General features: G+C 40.8%; 1 protein-coding gene across 3 annotated transcripts in view; it reads right to left on the minus strand.

The window, feature by feature from the left end:
* MGAT4A (alpha-1,3-mannosyl-glycoprotein 4-beta-N-acetylglucosaminyltransferase A) overlaps window positions 1-19,918 on the minus strand; it is a 128,340-nt gene that overhangs the window by 61,527 nt on the left and 46,895 nt on the right. For all 3 annotated transcript variants that reach the window (XM_015112905.3, NM_001194224.2, XM_015112906.3), the window contains 2 exon segments: window positions 12,410-12,577; window positions 8,861-9,001 (listed from right to left, as the gene is read on the minus strand). In XM_015112905.3, coding sequence (XP_014968391.1) covers window positions 8,861-9,001; window positions 12,410-12,577 — 309 coding nt within the window.

The raw sequence follows: 19,918 nt of genomic DNA on the forward strand, positions 1-19,918 counted from the left end.
ACCAATGGGGCTTCAGCTGGCAGACAAGAGAAGGGGAGGAATCAAGGATGACTTGAGTAAGTGGACGGGGCAACTTTCACTCAGAACAACATACTTGAGGAGAGGGCCCCCAATCCAGGTTTCTGTTCTGACCAAGTTACTCTGAGATGCCAAAAGACAGGATGAGTTACAATGGAAGCAAAATTACACAGAATAATCTACCTCAGAATTTAAGGCCGGGTGTGGTGGCTGATGCCTTTAATCCCGGCACTTCAGGAGGCTGAGGCAGGAGGATCACTTGAGCCCAGGAGTTCGAGACCAGCCTGAGCAACGTGGCAAGACCCTGTCTCTAAAAAAAATAAAAAACTTAGCTGGGCATAGTGGAGCATGCCTGTAGTCCTAGCTACTTGGGAGGCTGAGGTGGGAGGATCACTTAAGCCTGGGAGGTGGAGGCTGCAGTGAGCTGTGATCACACCACTGTACTCCAGCCCGGGCAACAGAGCGAGACCCTGTCTCAAAAAAACAAAAAAAAATTACAAGCGTAACAACTAGGATGAGGAGCATTCTTAGAAAATGCTAACTCATATGGAGTACAAAGACTGCACTTATGATGAAAGCAAAACCCATGGTGATCCACAGTGTGCAAACAAAAATGGCATAAAGTCACAACGCAAATTCTCTATCCCTACCACACTCTTGGGGATTTCTGGTTTCTGCTTTGCTTTGCTGAAGTTTAGATGGTACGTGATATGGTTTGGCTGTGTCCCTACCCAAATCTCATCTTGAATTCCTACGTATTGTGGGAAGGACCTGGTGGGAGTTAATGGAATCATGGGGGAAAATCTTTCCCATACTGTTCTCGTGATAGTGAGTAAGTCTTACGAGATCTGATGGTTTTAAAAAGAGGAGTTCCCCTGCACAAGGTTGCTCTCTCTTTGCCTGCTGCCATCCATGTAAGATGTGACTTGCTCCTCCTTGCCTTCTGCCACGATTGTGAGGCTTCCCCAGCCACTTGGAAATGTAAGTTCAATTAAATCTCTTTTGTAAATTGCCCAGTCTCAGGTATGTCTTTATCAGCAGCATGAAAATAGACTAATACAGTAAACTGGTACCAGTAGAGTGGGGCGCTGCTGAAAAGATACCCGAAAATGTGGAAGCGACTTTGGAACTGGGTAACAGGCAGAGGCCGAACAGTTTGGAGGGCTCAGAAGGCAGGAAAATATAGGAAAGTCTGGAGCTCCCTAGAGACATGTTGAATGGCTTTGACCAAAATGCTGATAATGATATGGACAATGAAATCTAGGCTGAGGTGGTCTCAGATGGAGATGAGGAACTTGTTGGGAACTGGAGTAAAGGTGACTCGTTATGTTTTAGCAAAGAGACTGGCAGCATTTTGCCCCTGCCCTAGAGATTTGTGGAACTTTGAACTTGAGAGAGATGATTTATGGTATCTGGTGGAAGAAACTTCTAAGCAGCAAAGCATTCAAGAGGTAATTTGGGTGCTGTTAAAGGCATTCAGTTTTTTTGGTTTTTGTTTGTTTGTTTGTTTTTGGTTGTTGTTGTTGCTTTGAGACAGAGTTTCACTCTTGTGGCACAGGCTGGAGTGCAATGGCATGATCTCGGCTAACTGCAATCTCCACCTCCCAGCTTCAAACAATTCTCCTGCCTCAGCCTCCCAAGTAGCTGGGATTACAGGTGCCCGCCACCATGGCCAGATTTCCTGTGCTGTTTTGTATTTTTAGTAGAGACAGGGTTTCACCACGTTGGTTACACTGGTCTCGAACTCCTGACCTCGTGATCCACCCGCCTTGGCCTCCCAAAGTGCTGGGATTATAGGCATGAGCCACCACACCTGGCCAGCATTCAGTTTTAAAAGGGAAAGAGCATAAAAGTTTTGAAAATTTGCAGCCTGACAATGTGATAGAAAAGAAAAATCTCATTTTCTGAGGTGAAATTCAAGCCAGTTGCAGAAATTTGCATAAGTAATGAGGAGCTGAATGGTTAAGCTCAATGGGGAAAATGTCTCCAAGGCATGTCAGAGACCTTTGTGGCAACCCCTCCCATCACAGGCCCAGAGATTTAGGAGGGAAACACGGTTTCCTGGGCCGGGCCCAGGGTCCCTCTGCTGTGTGCAGTCTAGGGACTTGGTGACCTGTGTCCCAGCCACTCCAGCCTTGACTAAAAGGGGCCAAGGTACTGCTCAGGCCGTGGCTTCAGAGGGTGCAAGTCCCAAGCCTTGGCAGCTTCCGTGTGGTGTTGAGCCTGCAGGTGCAAGTCAGGAATTGGGAACTTCCACCTAGATTCCAGAGGATGAATGGATACGCCTGGATGCTCAGGCAAAAGTTTGCTGTAGGGGTGGTGCTCTCATGGAGAACCTCTGCTAGTGCAGTGCGGAAGGGACATGTGGGGTCAGAGACCCCCTGACAGAGTCCCTATTGGGGCACCACCTAGTGTAGCTGTGAGAAGAGGACCACCGTCCTCCAGACCCCACAATGGTAGATCCACCCATGGCTTTCACCACGTGCCTGGAAAAGCTGCACTCAACACAAGCCCATGAAAGCAGCCAGGAAGGAGGCTGTAACCTGCAGAGCCACAGGGGCAGAGCTGCCCAAGACCAAGGGAACCCATCTCTTGCATCAGTGTGACCTGGATGTGAGACATGGAGTCAAAGGAAATCATTTTGGAGTTTAAAGATTTGACTGCCCTGCTGGATTTTGGACTTGCATAGGGCCTATAGCCCCTTTGTTTTGGCCAATTTTTCCCATTTGGAATGGCTGTATTTACCCAATGCTGGGACCCCATTGTATCTAGGAAGTAACTGGCTTGCTTTTGATTTTACAGGCTCATAGGTGGAATGGACTTGCCTCATCTCAGATGAGGCATTGGACTGTGGACTTTTGAGTTAATGTTGAAATGAGTTAAGACTTCAGGGAATGGTTGGGAAGGCATGATTGGTTTTGAAATGTGAGGATGTGAGATTTGGGAGGGGCCGGGGCGGAATGATATGGTTTGGCTGTGTCCCCACCCAAATCTCATCTTGAATTCCTGTGTGTTGTGGGAGGGACCCAATGAGAGGTAATTGAATCATGGGGGCAAGTCTTTCCTGTGCTGTTCTCATGACAGTGAATAAGCCTCACGAGATCTGATGGTTTTAAAAAGAGAAGCTTCCTTGCACAAGCTCGCTCTCTCTTTGCTTGCTGCCATCCATGTAAGATGTGACTTGCTCCTCCTTGCCTTAGGCCATGATTGTGAGGCTTCCCCAGTCGTGTGGAACTCTAAGTCCAATTAAACCTCTTTCTTTTGTAAATGGCCCAGTCTCAGGTGTGTCTTTATTGGCAGCGTGAAAATGGACTAATACAGCGTGTTTAGAGAATAAACCATTTTACCCCTAATACACTATTTTAGAGTTAAAATTTAAATTATTTAGCTTAAACCAGGGTATTCAAAGACTTCAAAAGCACTAAAAATGAAACTTTTAATTTCAGCCCAACCTACAAAATTAGAGTAACCGTGCTTATGGTAATTTGTAAAATTACCACCAAAAAACGGTAGTTTCCTTGGCCTTCTGAGCCCATGGAAGGGCTGCACTTCTTAGTCCCCTTATGGTTGGGGACTGTGGGGCCAAAGGGATATAATTATTAATAGCCCATGAGTCATCGACATGTGTAATCTGTGGGCTGAGCACTGATAACTGCAGTGTGAAATCCTTGAGTTGCCTGTTCTTTTTGGCAGAGCAGCCAGAAACATTCAAGATGGCAACTGCTCTGTCAGCCTGGATCCCTGCATGACTGGTCAACCTTGGTGGACATGTACTATGAGCAAAAAAAAAAAAAAAAAATACACATGTGTTATCTCAATCACTGAGACTCTGGTGTTGTTAGTTACCACAACATAACCCAGCCTGTCCTATCTGATACCATGTTCTTCTACCGTTTACAAACCGGAAAATGTAAGTATTCTACTGAGTTAGAGTTCAGAAGAAATATGTCAGCAAAGTGAAGAATATGGTCATATCATCCTTTTAGGGAGGAGCAATATGGACCAAGGAAACCAAACAGAAATAGAGCCAATGGGTTTGGCTAGGTACTGGGATCACTGATTTTGTTTTAATTCTGAGTGCAAGAGTTCCATTGATTAACCACCTAGTATTTCCAATTCAAGTAGTAACTGTGCATATATAATACATCTATTGTGTACTAGACAGTCTGAAATACAGCCATGAGATAGGTAAGCCCCCTACCTCATGGTATTTATAATTTGACAGAACTATCAACTGTGATTATTTCATTTGCTTCCACTTTCCTGGGAAGTTTTCCAATTCTAATTTGTATTTCTTTTAAAGTAAAAAAAGAATTAGGAAAAATCTTGGCATTCTCAATCTTCAGTAACTCAATCTACCTTCAGTTATAACTAAATTATGTCCCCTTAAAAATGTTCATTGCTAGCCAAATATTTTTAGCCTATCATGTTTCCTTATGGTTTGACTTTAGTCATTTATTCCTCATTTCTTTCCTTATATATCATGACAATATTTTTTTTTTCTTCTACTGCCTCATTGCCCTTTCTCTGCCTCTGTCTTCCTTGTGTTCATCTTCCTCTTTCCCTGGAAATTAACTGGTAGAAAACCTTCAAGTCTGAGTCCTAGGCCCTAGGAGATCTCATCCATTTCTGTGTCTTCAATCACTTACTCCCAAACAATGACTCATAAAATTAAATCTAACTCAGATCTCTCCTTTGAGTCCCAGATCTAAATATCCAACTGCCTACTCCAACATCTCCACTGTGATATCTCAAAATCACCTCCAAATTATCATATCCAAATTTAATTTATAAATTTCTCTTGCAAACCAGTGATGCAAAACAGTGTCTACTGTCCTCTATCTCACTGAATGGCCCGCCACGCATCCAGCCACTCAATCCGGAAACCCTGGGCTCATTCCTGACCACTCCTCTACCTCAGTCCACAAATCCAGAACACTATGTCTTCCCTGATACATTCCCATACGTTCCAAACAACTCTAGGTCCGTCTTCTACTTCCCATCTCTACTACTACCACTGCTACCTTGTCCAAGTTGACCCTCTCTCCAGTGGATTACTGAAACAGCTTATCTGGTTCTTCATATCTATTCTTCTTCCCACATCCTCAATCATCCTTCCAATTGCAGCAAATCTGATCTCTGTAAAATTTAAATCTTACCAAGTCATTATTAATAAGTACTGTTGAAAACCCTTCAATGGCTTCCTACTGCTCTTAGGATAGAAACCAAAATCCCATAAATGGTCTAGGAGGCCCTACATGGTCTGGCCTCAACTTACATCTCTAGCCTCATCTTGTTCCACACACCTCCTCACTCTACACTTAAACTACAGTGACCTTCTTTCATTCTCTAGAACATTCCACACTCCCTTCCATAACAGGACTTTTGTAGTGCTCTTTCCATCTTCCGGAATATTCTTTTCCATTGTGATGGAGAGAATAACAGTATCCCAAAGATGTCCATGCCATAATTCCTGGAGCCTGTGAATATGTTACCTTACATGGCAAAACAGACTTTGCAGATGTGATGAAAGTTCTTGAGATGGGGTAATTATTCTGGATTACCTGGTGGGCCCAATATAAACACAAGGGTCTTTATGAAAGGAAGGAGGGAGGGTCACAGCAAAAGAAGGAGATGGAACAACAGCATCAAGAGGGTCATGGTCAGAGAGATTTGAAGATACTGTACTTTGAAGATAAAGGAAGAGGCCACAAAGTAATGTGGAAAAGGCAAAAAATAAATAAATAAATAAAAAGGATCCTTCCCTAGAGATTCCAGAAGGAACACACCCCTCTTGACAATCTGGTTCTAGGACCTCTGCCTTCCCAAACTGTAAGATGAAAAATCTGTGTTGTGGTTTAAACACAGTGATTTTGTGTCCATTTGTTACAGCAGCAATAGGACACCAACGCACCCATCTTCACCAGTAAATGACAGATTCTATCAGCCTCAGGCCAAATGCAATTTCTCAGAGTTCCTTAAACTCCCTAATTAGGCCAAAAGTCCTTCTTACACATTCTCAAAGCATCCTTTACACTGGTAATTACAGTTGTAATTATACAGTTGTTTGTATAATTGACTACGTGACTAATTCGTGTCTTCTTTACTGGGCTGAAGCTCCACAAGACTCAGAACCACATCTAATTTTGTGTACCAAAGTATCTGGCAAGGTGCCTGGCCCATAGCAATTGCTTGTGGACTTTTATTGCAGCAAATACTCCAAGAATTATCTGTTATCCACCACCAAGCAGTAGTGCCATTTCACTAGATAACCCAGTAAAAGTCTTTTCTCAGCTCTCTTGCTCTGCCCTAAATGGCCCCTTCAACCTGAAGACCTGAATGTTTCTTCAACTCAAAGAAATTCACTCCTATAAGCTGGTAATTCCCTCTTTTCACTCTCTTTGTTCACTCCTTCTGAAATTACTACCAGATGACCATTAAAACTTCTGTCTACTTCCATTCTTTATGCGTTTATGCTGCATTCTAGAAGAAATACAGAGTTCGGTCTTTCTGATCACTAATTTGATCTTTAGCTATGTCTAGCTAAAATTCCGTATCGGTCCCTCGATATGGGATTTTTAAATATAATCATTGAAATCATAAGTACAAAGATTTCTAATGGATCCTTTGATAATGGTCAGTTATTGTATTATGGGCAAGTTGTCATCCCTCATTTCTAGAAATATGTTGATGTTTTATTTTTAAATCATATTCGTTCTGTTTGTTCTGCAAACTCAATTTTCTTTAGTATTAAGTCATCCATGGTACTAATTTTCTTAAATGATTCGGCAACCCCTCGTTGCTGAAGTCGCCTTGCGCCCGTTTGCAGTCTCTGGGTCTGTTTGCCGCAGCCTGCCTTGGCAAATGTGGTGGGAGGATACAGATGTGGTGCTGGGTGGTGGGCCGGCCGTTTTCTGTTCTGGGTGTGAGAATCCCAGCCACTCCCCTGGGGTCAGCAGCCACCGGCAGCACTGTCCTTCCTCTTCAGCCTTACGATGGCTTAGCTGTTCTAAGTGCTGTTCCCTAATTAATCAGCCTGAACACTGAAAAACAGAATTTCTAGCAAGAAGCTGTTTTTCTTCATCTAAGAAGCAGAAGTTCTGAATATGAAACCCTAGATAAGTTCTGGGCTTCCATAAAATTCCAGAAATTACAAACAAAATTATATCTTCTATGGGCATTTTCCAAAGTAGAGATTGACAGCTTTCCTAGAATATCCAAAGGGTCCTGTAACTAAAAATATTAAGAGCTGTTCCCCAACGATTTAGGAAGGAAGATGTTTAAGGTAGTAAATATGGGTTATTTGCCTATCCGTTTTTTCTACCGAGCTGTTTTTTCTACCTTTCAAAAATAGTTGCAGCTTTATAAGAATGTTAACTATTGGAAAGCTGGTTGACCAAGATTTTATTCTATTTATAATGGATAAAGTCATGTAAACAAATGGGATGGAATACCTAGCTTCAAAAGAAAAGAGAATGTCACATTTATAAAATAAAAACCTAATAGAGACCTTGGAAGTTTTAAATGACTTTAAAATCACTTCTAATTTCTTTTCATTTGATACTCTTATGAATGAAGAAATAGTCTAAACAAACAAACCCACAATTACTTAAGACATCTTATCCAAAGAGTGGTTATTAAAGGGAGACATGATATCAGCTTCAAAAATAATTAACAATCAACATTCTAAAACAAACAAACAAAGAAACAAAGTACCACACATACCTTGTTAGTCTCTGTATACCTGGCACCTGCAAAATGCCTGGCTTCAATAAATATTTTTTGAATCATTAGAGAAAGGAAAGAAGGAGTTTGTTTCAACATGCTATTTTAAGAGTTTCTACCTCCTTAAGAAGGAAGGTGGTATATTATTTCAACTGATTAATGAAATAGACAGCAGAACTAAAACAAGATGAATGTAAAAGTTTACATTTATAGATCAGTGAGAAGATGTGATTCCCCCAAAAAGACAGCAAAATACTTAAGAATCCCATTGAATCAAAAGTAGACTCAGCTTTTCAAAAACACTAACCCAAAAATGAATTTTGGTATCTATGAAGTAATCGTTTCATCACTTGTTAAAAACTTACAGAAGAACAAAATAATATTCTGCCCTCTGCATTTTAAAATCTACGAAGAAAAGATTAACAAAGTCGACACGGCGGAATAAAAAGTATGAGTGGTAAACGGCTCTTGGGCTGGCTTGCTCAAGCCCACTTCCACTCGGCGGAGTGTACTTCGATTTCAATAAATTTGTGCCTACGTTGCTTCAAAAAAAAAAAAAAGAGTGGTAAATAGTTTCTATATGGAAAATTGAGGAAGTTCTGTTGGCTCTGACAAGAAGAGAAAAATAAGCTATATAGTATCTTTTGAATAAATTAGGAAGAAGTAAATCAAAGTATTTCTACTACTGCATAAAAAGTTACACGAAAGTTACTATCTACTTACATCTCTGTACGAAAATGAGGCAGACGTAAGAAAAACCTCTGTGACGTGACCAAAAGAGCTGTTAATTTTGAAATAAGATACAAGGAGAAAATGTCATCTCTCTACTTCCCAAATCTCTAAAACAGAAAAATGACCAAGGTGTCAACATTTGTCTGCCTAGGATGGGGCCTCAACTAGATTTCACATGGTCCCTTTCGGCTATATTACTTTGGTCTACAAAGGAAATGTCCAACTCCTTTCAACATGGGGTTTAGAATGAGACCCAACCTGATGTGCACAGATAAAGAAAGAACTTTTATTTTTTGACCTCCCAGACTTCTGATGGTGAACATAAGAGTCCAAAACACAATTAACAGCAGTAGTACAACTGCAGTAAGAAACAAAATAAACCTACCTCCTGTTCTTCCATTGCCAATCTGCACAGCAGGTCGAAGACTTCCTTCATTTTTCAATAAATGAGGCAAATGATAATAAATACTTGGCACTTGAAGAGATTTTTTGCTTGTTAACTCCTTTAACAGCTTTAGGGTATTATCTGAAACACAGAAGTATAATTAATACACAAGAATTACCTTACAGAAATTGCTGATTTTATAAAACCAGCAGTAAAAATTAATGAGAACTAGAACTAAAGAATTTTCTTTCCTAGTTTCACACTCTGGTAAATGAGATCTCCATTTAAGATGAAAAGGACACTTTCAAAGCCAGAGTCTCACAGGTCATGATGTTGATAAAACTGGCTGAAGGAAACCAAAATGGCCAGCTAGAGGACCATAAGAAGGTGGGATGCTAAGGGCTCACCTATATAATGTGTTAGAACTCAAGTTTGCCAAGCGGACTCTAAATATGCTGTCAGTTTATGAAAACGTAATAAATAATAATAAGTACATTGACTATCAATCACTTTTTCTTTTTTCTTTTTTTTTTTTTTTGAGACAGGGTCTTGCTCTGTAGCCCAGGCTGGTGTCCACTGGCACAATCACGGTTTACTGTCGCCTTGACCTCCCAGGCTCAAGAAATCCTCCCCGCCTCAGCCTCCTGAGTACCTGGGACAGCAGGCACATGCTACCACAATGGTTAATTAAAAAAAAATTTTTTTTTTTTTTTTTTTAAAGACTGGAGTCTCACTATGTCGCCCAGGCTGGTCTCAAACTCCTGGCTCAAGCAATCCTACCTTGACCTCCCAAAGTGCTAAGATTACAGGCATGAGCCACCATGCCCAGCCATTCACTTTCTTTATGCATTACATGTTATCAAAATTTCACATGGAAGGAATTTTTTTCTGAAAACTTCAAGTAAAATAATATAAACAGCATGAGCTGGGAATGTCCAGCACAGATCACAACTTTCAGAGAGTTTCATTTATTTTCTCACTCCTTGGTAGTATAAATAATATTGTTTTAAAATTTCATTAAATTATAATTTAACCTTAGAAACAAGGAAGTTAGCAGTACGAATTTGTTACCTCAACTTCATTAAAAATGAGAAGAACCAAAAATTCACAAAAGAAATGCAAATGACTGTCATATGTAAAATTGAAGTTTAATCTCATGAGTGAAGAAACAATTACAAATTATAATATATCTATCAATTTCCACCTATGAAATCAGTAGATTAATAATATTAAATACTGGTGATAACAAGATAAACGTTCCAACTATTCAAAGCAGCATCAAAAACCCTAAAACATTTCTGTCCTATTACTCAGTAATTTCCCTTTGAAGAATTTAGCTTCTATGCATTCAACAAATATTTAGTGATTATCTATTTTATTCCAGCAAATGTACCATGTGTTCAAAAATCAATAGTCACCAAAACACAGATCCTATTTCTAAGGAAGTCATAATCCAATGAAAATAACTTAAAGGTTACTAGAAATATGATTGATTTATATACAAATATGTTCACCAGAGTTATAAACTACAGGGGAAAAACCCCCCAGAAAAACCCATCTGAATAACTGAGAAAAAATGTTTAATATATTATGGTATCTATAGCTGGCATATTCACAGCCACTAAAAATAACATTTCGAAGATTATTTAACGACATAGTTTTAAAATGCTCATAGTATAATTTCTTTTTTTTTCTTTTTTTTTTTTTTTTTTGAGACGGAGTCTCGCTCTGTCGCCCAGGCTGGAGTGCAGTGGCCGGATCTCAGCTCACTGCAAGCTCCGCCTCCCGGGTTCACGCCATTCTCCTGCCTCAGCCTCCAGAGTAGCTGGGACTACAGGCGCCCGCCACCTCGCCCGGCTAGTTTTTTGTAATTTTTAGTAGAGACGGGGTTTCACCGTGTTAACCAGGATGGTCTCGATCTCCTGACCTCGTGATCCGCCCGTCTCGGCCTCCCAAAGTGCTGGGATTACAGGCTTGAGCCACCGCGCCCAGCCCACTCATAGTATAATTTCAAGAGTGAAAATCAGGTCATCATACACAATAACAACTTTGAAGAAAAATAGTCATGGAAAAAATACTAGAAGGAAACAAAAAGTGTTAGTAGAAATCACTGGGAATCAGGCTTATGGGTGATTTATGTTTTATCTACACCAGTCCATGAGTTTCGACATCAGGGGGACATAATGTGAAGTTTATCAGCAGGAGGAGGAGGAGTATGCAACTTTACAAATAAGGGCAGGCAGTGGATCTGGAGATCCAGATGAAGCTAAATGAAAACAGGTGAAGCTAAATGAAAAAGTATGCTAATCTAGAAAGATTATGCAAATTTGGAGGCAATCAATTAGATACGTATGTCGATTTCATTATCAGATAAAGAAGAGCGCAGAAAGAGAGATCATTTGACCTCATCTTACTCTGACCAGGATTTCTCAGAGAAGAAACAGGCCAGATACTCCTAAAGTATCCACTAGAAAACTATGCGTGTTCTTCATTATAAATCAGGTTTAAGAGCACTAATTGCTTCAAATAGTTCAAAGATTTCTCCAGAGTCCATCTGAAGTCCACACATAAGTCATCACAGAAACACGGATACACAGAAAGTTAAATTGTAATCTCATTTTGAGTATGTTTTCAGAAGATGCACGTTCTTCACTACTGCCAATGAAATTTATTCCACTGTAATTTAACTTTTTTTGTTTCTGAGATGGAGTCTCGTTCTGGAGTGCAGAGCTGGAGTGCCGTGGCGTGATCACAGCTCACTGCAACTTCCGCCGCCAGGGTTCAAGTGATTCTCCTGCCTCAGCCTCCCGAGTAGCTGGCACTACAGGCACGCGCCACCACGCCCGGCTAATTATTGTATTTTTAGTAGGGATGAGGTTTCACCATGTTGGCCAGCCTGGTCTTGAACTCCTGACCGCAAAAGATCTGCCCACCTCGGTCTCCCAGAGTGCTGGGATTATAGGCGTGAGCCACTGTGCCCAGACAATTTAACTTAACATGACTCTCTTGAAATCAAATTTAGCAGGTAATAAATTTTTTTTTTTTTTTTTTTTTTGTAATTTACTAGAAGAGAAAGTTTTGTGTGGTGGTTTTTCTCTCTGAAAAGGGTAACAGATGCTGGCTGATAAACTATTCTACATGACTTTCAAAAAAAATATTCCACATGCCCCTTTGAAAATATAATCTTTTTCGGCCGGGTGTGGTGGCTCACGCCTGTCATCCCAGCACTTTGGGAGGCCGAGGCAGGCAGATCATGAGGTCAGGAGATCCAGACCACCCTGGCTAACACAGTGAAATCCCCTCTCTACTAAAAATACAAAAAAATTAGCCGGGCGTGGTGGCGGCACCTGTAGTCCCAGCTACTTGGGAGGCTGAGGCAGGAGAATGGCGGGAACCCGGGAGGCAGAGCTTGTAGGGAGCCGAGATCGCTCCACTGCACTCCAGCCTGGGCGACAGAGCGAGACTCCGTCTTAAAAAAACAAAAAAACAAAAAACAAACAAAACAAACAAAAATATATATATATTTAATACAAAAAATACTGTTTGTACCTGAAAACTTATTCAATGCATCCTTACTTCCATTTGTTTCTGCTCCTACACGCTTGAACTGTTGCACAATGGTATTTAATTCAGAAGAGCGCTGTGAGATTCTATGTTCAGCTATTCGAAGACGTTCTTTCAAAGCAAGGAATTCTCGTTGATAAGCAATCAGTTTTTCTAGAAACAAAACCAAAACAGTTATAGTATATGTCTTAAAACAAACAACATAATCTAAACAGAACTGTAAAATTACAAAGTTTAAAGTTGAGTTTTTCAGAAGAAAATATTTATTCATTGATACATAACAGAAAAAAAAGGGCTCTGACTTGTTACATAACAAAACTTACATGCTCTTATTATTTGTAAGAATGCTCTTAATGCTTATTATTATGCTCTTATTATTTGTAAAAATGTGAGCAGTCTCCAGCACTTCATATAATTAAAGACGGATAAAACAATAAAAGGTTTAGAATAAACACTTTAAAGCATCATACTAACATCATCTGTCAAAGGGTACAAACAACTATAAATACCGTATTCACATCAACCAGATAGAGAGATGAGGCAGAAACTGATGGTAATATATATAATAGTATAATGAATATAACATAATTTGTAGCATAATCATTAATTTCCATAGACCAAACTTTCCCTCTGAACTTCCTAGTCCTCAAAGATTTCCCTAGGCCAGACATCAGTCAAATTCTTGATCTCTAAAAACCCAGTGAGTGGCCAGGCGTGGTGGCTCACACCTGTAATCCCAGCACTCTAGGAGGCCAAGGTGGAGGATGGCTTGAGCCCAGGAGTCCAAGACCAGCCTAGGCAACACAGCAAGACCCCATCTCTACAAAACAATAAAAAATTCGCGGCCGGGAGTGGTGGCTCACGCCTGTAATCCCAGCACTTTGGGAGGCCCAGGCGGGCAGATCACAAGGTCAGGAGATCGAGACCAGCCTGGCTAACATGGTGAAACCTCGTCTCTACTAAAAATACAAAAAATTAGCCAGCCATGGTGGTGGATGCCTGTAGTCCCAGCTACTCAGGAGGCTGAGGCAGGAGAATGGCATGAACCCGGGAGGTGGAGCTTGCAGTGAGCCGAGATCGCACCACTGCACTCCAGCCTGGGTGACAGAGCAAGACTCCATCTCAAAAAGAAAAAAAAAAAATTAGCTAGGCATGGTGGTGTGCGCCTGTAGTCACAGCTACTCAAGAGGCTGAGGTGGGAGGATTGCTAGAGCCCAAGTGTTGGCGGCTACAGTGAGCTATGATCACACTACTGCACCCCAGCCTGGGCAGCAGAGTGAGACCTTGTCTTAAAAAACAATAAAATAAAAATCCACTGAGCTAGATGTACAATGACCCTTGTTAAAAGTTATTCATTTTAATAATTTAAGAGCATCACAGGACAAAAAAACCTGGTCTAGGAAATGAAAGTGGACTTTGATGAGGATAAATGTAAGCTTTGACACAACGAGTAGAAATGAAACAGCACAGAGACAAAGCACACAGTAGAAGAGGCTCAAGGACAGAACTGGACACCAACACCTGAGAGAGGGTGGAAGACAAGAGGACATTCATTTACTTGCTCGGTGGTACTGAGTCGTAGTGGAAGCTGTGAGAATGTTATGCACAATGTCCGCAACCTCATTAAATTAGGATAAACCACAAGCGTGCTTCCAACTTCTATAGGAAGCTAAAGCTACTACTTTGACACCTAAACAAACCTTAAAAAGGCCTTTTTTTTTTTTTTTTTTCCTGAGATGAGTCTCACTCTGTCGCCCAGGCTTGAGTACAGTGGTATGATCTTGGCTCACCGCTGCAACCTCCACCTCCTGGATTCAGACAATTCTCCCACCTCAGCCTCCCGAGTAGCTGGGATTACAGGTGCACGCCACCACACCCAGATAATTTCCGTATTTTTAGTAGAGACAGGGTTTCACCATGTTGGTCTGGTTGGTCTCGAACTCCTGACCTCAGCTGATCCGCCTGCCTCGGCGTCTGAAAGTACTGGGATTACAGGCGTGAGCCACTACGCCCAGCCAGAAAGTCTTGTTTTTAATTTAACATTATAATTTCTGCTTTAATCATGGATAGAAGCAATAAAAACAGACTTATGAAAAATGAATCTGCAGTCTTAGTAACACTCAAGTATACTGTTCCTTGTCCCTTACATAAAGATCCTTACAGTAAACACCTCTTAAGATTCCATAGCAGAAAAAAAATATCTCTGGCTTAACTGCCATGCTTCACCGCATGGAATAACAGAAGCACGTATGTCACCGTATTTGCCTTAATTTGCTCGGAAGGAAAGGAGAAGAGGTAGGACGGAGAAGGCTGTGATGGGGAAAGGGCATACAGGGAGCTCCAGGGTGCCAGCTACGTTCTGTTTCTCGATCTGGGTGGCAGTTTAGTGAAAGTCATTCATGGTTTAGGCATTTTCTGCATGTGTAAATTCACAATATAAGACATGTGAAAGAGATACTATTCCCAAACACAAAACTATGAACGATTATATTAAACAATTATAAGAAGAGACACATAAGATGTATGTGAAGAAAAGTACAAGCCTTTTACTGAAGCCTATAATAGAATCAATAAAATTATCTCTTATTCCTAAATAGGAACACTCGGTCTTAGAAAAGGATTAATTCTACCCTAAGCAAAAGAAATTCAATTGAGTATCTTTCTTTTTTTTTTTATTTGAGACGGAGTCTCGCTCTGTCGCCCAGGCTGGAGTGCAGTGGTGCGATCTCGGCTCACTGCAAGCTCCACCACCTCCCGGGTTCACGCCATTCTCCTGCCTCAGCCTCCCGAGTAGCTGGGATTACAGGCGCCTGCCACCTCGCCCGGCTAATTTTTTGTATTTTTAGTAGAGACGGGGTTTCATCGTGTTAGCCAGGACGGTCTCGATCTCCTGTGATCTGCCCACCTCGGCCTCCCAAAGTGCTGGGATTACAGGTGTGAGTCACCGCGCCTGGCCCAATTCAGTATCTTTCAAAATAACAAATTTTTTGAACTGATGTATAATTCTAATATTTATCTAGAAGAATTAATGTTTTTAAAGGGCCAAGAAAAATCTAGAAGATAATATGGGGGAACTTGCTCTGAGATCAGAATATGTTATACGGTTACAGAAACTAAAAGAGTATGAACTGCCAGTCCAGAGGGTGTGGACAAGGGCAGATCAGTATAAACACAGTGTCCAAACACAGCATGTGTCCAGAACAGATCTTTGAGTTCTTCCCTTTTTATGTGAACAACATTCGAATCCTACCCTTAAGACTTAAGCAGTGCCTAGATACTGGTTTCTCAACACCATTTGCCACTAAAATAAATTAGAACTCTTTGGAGGCCGGGCATGGTAGCTCACCCCTATAATCCCAGCACTTTGGGAAGCCATGGTGAGAGGATCCCGTGAGCCCAGGAGTTTGAGACCACCCTGGGCAACGCAGCAAGACTCCGACTCTATTTTAAAAAATTTTTTAAAGAACTCTTTAGAGAAATAACTTTAAGATAAACCTAGAATATTCTGCCAGCAAGAAAGTACTATCAAAAGAAAAAAATGACCTAGCCAAAGGGCACAGAAGGGCAGTCGAGAGGCCCCCATTGGCCAAATGGGGAGCAATTTAAGTACCAAAATAAATATTGATGGTAAAGGATTATAACCCATTGAATAAAATAAGAATCCGTGAGTCCGTTGGGAGGCTGAGGCAGGAAAATGGCACGAACCCGGGAGGCGGAGCTTGCAGTGAGCTGAGATCGCGCCACTGCACTCCAGCCTGGGTGACAGGTGGAGACTCCGTCTCGACAAAAAATAAAAATAAAAAAAAAGAATCCATGAGTCCATATGAACAATAAATAAATAAAAATGAGTGGACGAGGGGAAAGTGTTTCTTACAGAAGGCCAATTACTAAATGTAGAAGAAATAATGAACATTAGAAAAACCACCATTTTGGGCCGGGCACGGTGGCTCACACCTGTAATCCCAGCACTTTGGGAGGCCGAGGTGGGCGGATCACCTGAGGTCGGGAGTTCAAGACCAGCCTGACCAACAAGGAGAAATCCCGTCTCTATTAAAAATACAAAATTAGCTGAACGTGGTGATGCATGCCTGTAATCCCAGCTACTTGGGAGGCTGAGGGGGGAGAATAGCTTGAACCTGGGAGGCAGAGGTTGCGGTGAGCCAAGATCACCACTCCAGCCTGGGCAACAAGAGCTGAACTCTGTCTCAACAAACAAACAAAAACAAAAACACGATTTTGCAACCATCATAGCAATAACTGACTCAGGCAAGCATCAAAAATGCATGCTAAAACTAACCGGTAAAAGTCTGATGAGAAACAGGTATTTATAGCATCTCAAAATACCTCCCCACAAAGTACTCATTACTTTACAAAGAAGGAAATGATAATATCACAGTGGAAAAACCTGACACCACCTTCATCAAGTGGTCAAGGTTAAAGTTGGCAATAATGGGACAGACATCATGTGCCTCGTGAAGTGAACCCCAGAGGATCCCCCTCATTACGTGGAATTCCTGCCAAAAATGCATAATCTGATTCTAATCTCAAGGAAACGTCGGACACATTCAAATAGGGGGATTATGTATAAAACAAATGGTTCCACTTTAAGACACGTCAAGGTCATCAAAGACAAAGGCTGAAGAAATGACCAAGGGTAAGGAGAGACTAAATGCAAAGCACTGTCCTGGACTGGATCCTGGACCAGAAGAAATAAATGCTGTCAAGAACATTACTGGAAAAGTAACAGAACACAGACTGCAGAATGGGTATGATTGTGCCAGTGTTAAATTTCCTGAATTTGACACTTGAACTGTGGTAAGGTAAGAGAATGTCCTGGTTCTTAGAAAATAAACATAAAATTATTTAGGTGTAAAGGTGCATGATTTCTGCAATTTACTCTGAAATGGTTCTGAAAAGAAACAAATATCTGTAGAAAGGAAGATGATAGAGGCAAAATGTTCACAATAGGTGAAATGTATAGAGAAGTTATTTGTACTACCCTTCATTTCATCATTTTTTTTTAATACAAAGATTATTTAAAGTAAGCAGGAGACTGAATGGCAGATACAGGCTCAGTCTTTCATTAGCTCTTGAGTGGCAGAAAGGGATAGGAGTCTGAGGGCAGTCTCCATTTCCACATGCATTTTCTTGTTATGTTTTGAAATCACCCTCTCAGAGACCAGCTTCACCAAGTAGGCAGAATAAGCAGTCCCAGTAGAGAAATGCCCCACCCCTAATTCTAAAATGCTTCCCTGCTTTGAGGGGAACTGTCCATGCTTTTGGAAAGTTAGCTTAGAAAAAGTCCCTGGGGGCCCATGGGCTATTGGATAATATCATAGATATTTAGTTTCTAGCCCGGATGCTATTGCTGTTCTTAGTCCAAGGCCCACAGCTATGAAAAGGCTCCAGAGGGGCCATTTTTGATCTCTCTCACATCCATCCTTTGTTTCTGACTCCATTCTGCCATATTGAAAGAGTTCTCCACAACAACAGGGCACCGTCATATTCCATCTAAAAAGCTAACTCAGTTTTCTAGAACTTTCTAGAATTTTCCCTAGAATTTTCTCCATTTATAGTTCCCATAATACTACACAGCTTTCTTGAGGAAGAGAGCTGTTTATCTGCTTCCAGCATTCAGTTCACTTTAACATAACAGATGAAAAAATTCCTCCAAATTAATACATTTGATAATTCCCTATTGTCAACATTAGTAGCAAAATTCTTATTTTTGCTTTTCTTTGAATCATTTCAATCGGTTTGTAGGGAGGGTTATGGCGGGAAACTGAGGGAACTCTCATACTACCATCTTACTGGGAAGTGCCAGGTTTTGTTTGTTGTTTTGTTTTTACTGTAGACAAAATCTAACTTTTTTAATTGTAGAAAATTATATGTCCAGCCTAGGCAACGAAAGTACAAATTATGTTTTGTACAAATCATGTTTTGTGAACCCAAGATTCTAAAACAAAATTTCCAGAGAAACCACTTTGATTCTTCAACTCAAATATTTAGGTCAGTTTTCCAGTGAAAAGGGTAACTTTGGACTTTCAAAGACTTACTAGGCTAAACCGTATAAAATTGCTGGTATTTGATCCTTTTTGGCAAAAATGGTAATTTCATATGAAATTGTTCAACAGTATAAATGAATGATTAACATAAACAAAAAGCACCAAGAAGTCACATCTAATGTGTGGTGAATAAAAACAGACCAGAGAACTTTATTTTTAAAAGAATAGTAACTTCTTATCAGCAAGATGTACAAGACACTACTAAATTCAGAGCTAACATTAAAAACTGGCTTTTTGTATTGAAATAAAAACTACCAAAAGTTAAACCCACTCTTTATTTCTTAAATTAAAACATTTTAATATTTATTAGATAATAAAATTCTGGCACTGAAAAAAAAATCTGGGCTGGGCACGGTGGCTCACACCTGAAATCCCAGTGCTTTGGGAGGCCAGGGCAGGAGGATTGCTTGAACCCAAAAGTTTGAGACCAGCCTGGGCAAAATAGGGAGACATTGTCTCTACAACAAATATTTAAAAATTAGCCAGTGTGGTACTGCATGCTTGTAGCCCCAGCTACTCAGGAGGCTGAAGTGGGAGGATCCCTTGAGCCCAGGGGTTTGAGGCTGCAGTGAGTGGCAAATGTACCATCGCACTCCAGTCTGGGCGACAGAGCAAGACCCTATCTCTTAAAAAAAAAAAAAAAAAAAAAAAAAAAAAAGTAGTCATCTGGTTCAACTTCAGTACCACATTGAACTGATACAATTCTTTCCACAGATAAAATTTAAATATGAATGAGGAACGTTTTTAGTAAGATTCCAAAATTTAACAATCTTTACTTCTCAGGAAGCCACTGCCTTTGAAAAAAGTTTTATTTCACTTTTTAAAGATTTCACATGTATCACTCTTACACAACCATTTTAAATTAGAAAGAAGATGGCCTAGATGAAATTGCAGAAAATTTCCCACTTATAAACCTCTTAAGCATAAAGAAAAAAAATAAAAGAACTGGATTCAGAGGGTGGTTTAGGAGAACTAATGCCATAAAAAGCCAAAAGACACAGTGAACAGGAGTCCAAATGAAATAGGCTGAAAGAACAGAACTTGAACAGACAATTCTAAATAGAATGGATGGCCAAAACTTACAAACGAGACCAAGTATCTCACTGTTTCCTGAATTTATCATGCATAAGAACCACCTAAAAGCAAAAGGGTTCATTAAAACACAGAGTTCTGGACTTCACTTCCAGGGATCCTGATTCCATAGGTCTGAGGTGGGGCCTGAGAATGTTTTTTTGTTTTGTTTTTTTTTGAGACGGAGTCTGGCTCTGTCGCCCAGGCTGGAGTGCAGCGGTGAGGTCTCAGCTCACTGCAAGCACCACCTCCTGGGTTCACGCCATCCTCCTGCCTCAGCCTCCCAAGTAGCTGGAAGTACAGGCGCCCGCCACCCCGCCCGGCTAATTTTTTGTATTTTTAGTAGAGACGGGGTATC

This window comes from Macaca mulatta, chromosome 13 (assembly GCF_049350105.2).
Source record: "Macaca mulatta isolate MMU2019108-1 chromosome 13, T2T-MMU8v2.0, whole genome shotgun sequence".
Lineage (NCBI taxonomy): Eukaryota > Metazoa > Chordata > Mammalia > Primates > Cercopithecidae > Macaca > Macaca mulatta.